This window comes from Numida meleagris, unplaced genomic scaffold (genome assembly GCF_002078875.1).
Source record: "Numida meleagris isolate 19003 breed g44 Domestic line unplaced genomic scaffold, NumMel1.0 unplaced_Scaffold1187, whole genome shotgun sequence".
In the NCBI taxonomy this organism is placed as follows: Eukaryota; Metazoa; Chordata; class Aves; order Galliformes; family Numididae; genus Numida; species Numida meleagris.
In genome coordinates this window covers 1-976 of record NW_018362974.1, presented here as the reverse complement: position 1 = coordinate 976, position 976 = coordinate 1, and the positions used below count along the sequence as shown (strand labels likewise).

The following is a 976-nucleotide window of genomic DNA, read 5'->3' as shown; positions in this document are numbered from 1 at the left end:
TCCCGGTGTAATCCCGGTGTAGTGGTGGTGTAATCCCGGTGTAATCCCGGTGTAATCCTGTCTGTACTCACCACCACCAGGTTCCACATCCGCGCCGCCTCGGCCACCAGCGTGGACACGCTGCTGCAGCCCGGCATCAGCACCACCTTGATGGGGTCACTGTACAGCAGCTCGTACAGCAGCTGCGTCGCCTGGCCGGGATCACACTGCAAAACCAGTACAAACCAGTAGAAACCAGTATGGACCAGTATGGACCAGTATAAACCAGTAGGAACCAGTATGGACCAGTATGGACCACTAAGAACCAGTAGGAACCAGTATGACCAGTCACTGTACAGCAGCTCGTACAGCAGCTGCGTCGCCTGGCCAGGATCACACTGCAAAACCAGTACAGACCAGTATAAACCAGTATGGACCAGTACAGACCAGTATAAACCAGTAGGAACCAGTAGGAACCAGGATAAACCAGTAGGAACCAGTAGGAACCAGTATGACCAGTGACTGTACAGCAGCTCGTACAGCAGCTGCGTCGCCTGGCCCGGGTCACACTGCAAAACCAGTACAAACCAGTATAAACCAGTATAAACCAGTATGGACCAGTACGGACCAGTATAAACCAGTAGGAACCAGTATGAACCAGTATAAACCAGTATGGACCAGTACGGACCAGTACAGACCAGTATGAACCAGGATAAACCAGGATAAAGCAGGATAAACCACTAGGAACCAGTATGAACCAGTATGAACCAGTATGAACCAGTATAAACCAGTAGGAACCAGTATAAACCAGTATAAACCCATATAAACCAGTATGAACCAGTATAAACCAGTCTCACCAGCATCAAACCAGTATCAAGCCAGTATGACCAGTATAAACCAGTATAAACCAGCATCACCAGTATCAAACCAGTATCAAACCAGTATCAAACCAGTATCAAACCAGTATCAAACCAGTCCCACCAGTATAAACCAGTCT

General features: G+C 48.7%; 1 protein-coding gene across 1 annotated transcript in view; it reads right to left on the bottom strand.

The window, feature by feature from the left end:
• The window catches only part of LOC110390477, a gene marked incomplete at its 5' end in the record, with an annotated part of 2,834 nt that extends 2,115 nt beyond the window's left edge, over positions 1–719 (bottom strand). The window contains one exon of the mRNA XM_021381801.1: positions 72–719. Within this exon, the coding sequence (XP_021237476.1) occupies positions 72–719 (648 nt within the window). The remainder of the gene's footprint in view (positions 1–71) is intronic.
• Between the last annotated feature and the right edge of the window lie 257 nt (positions 720–976).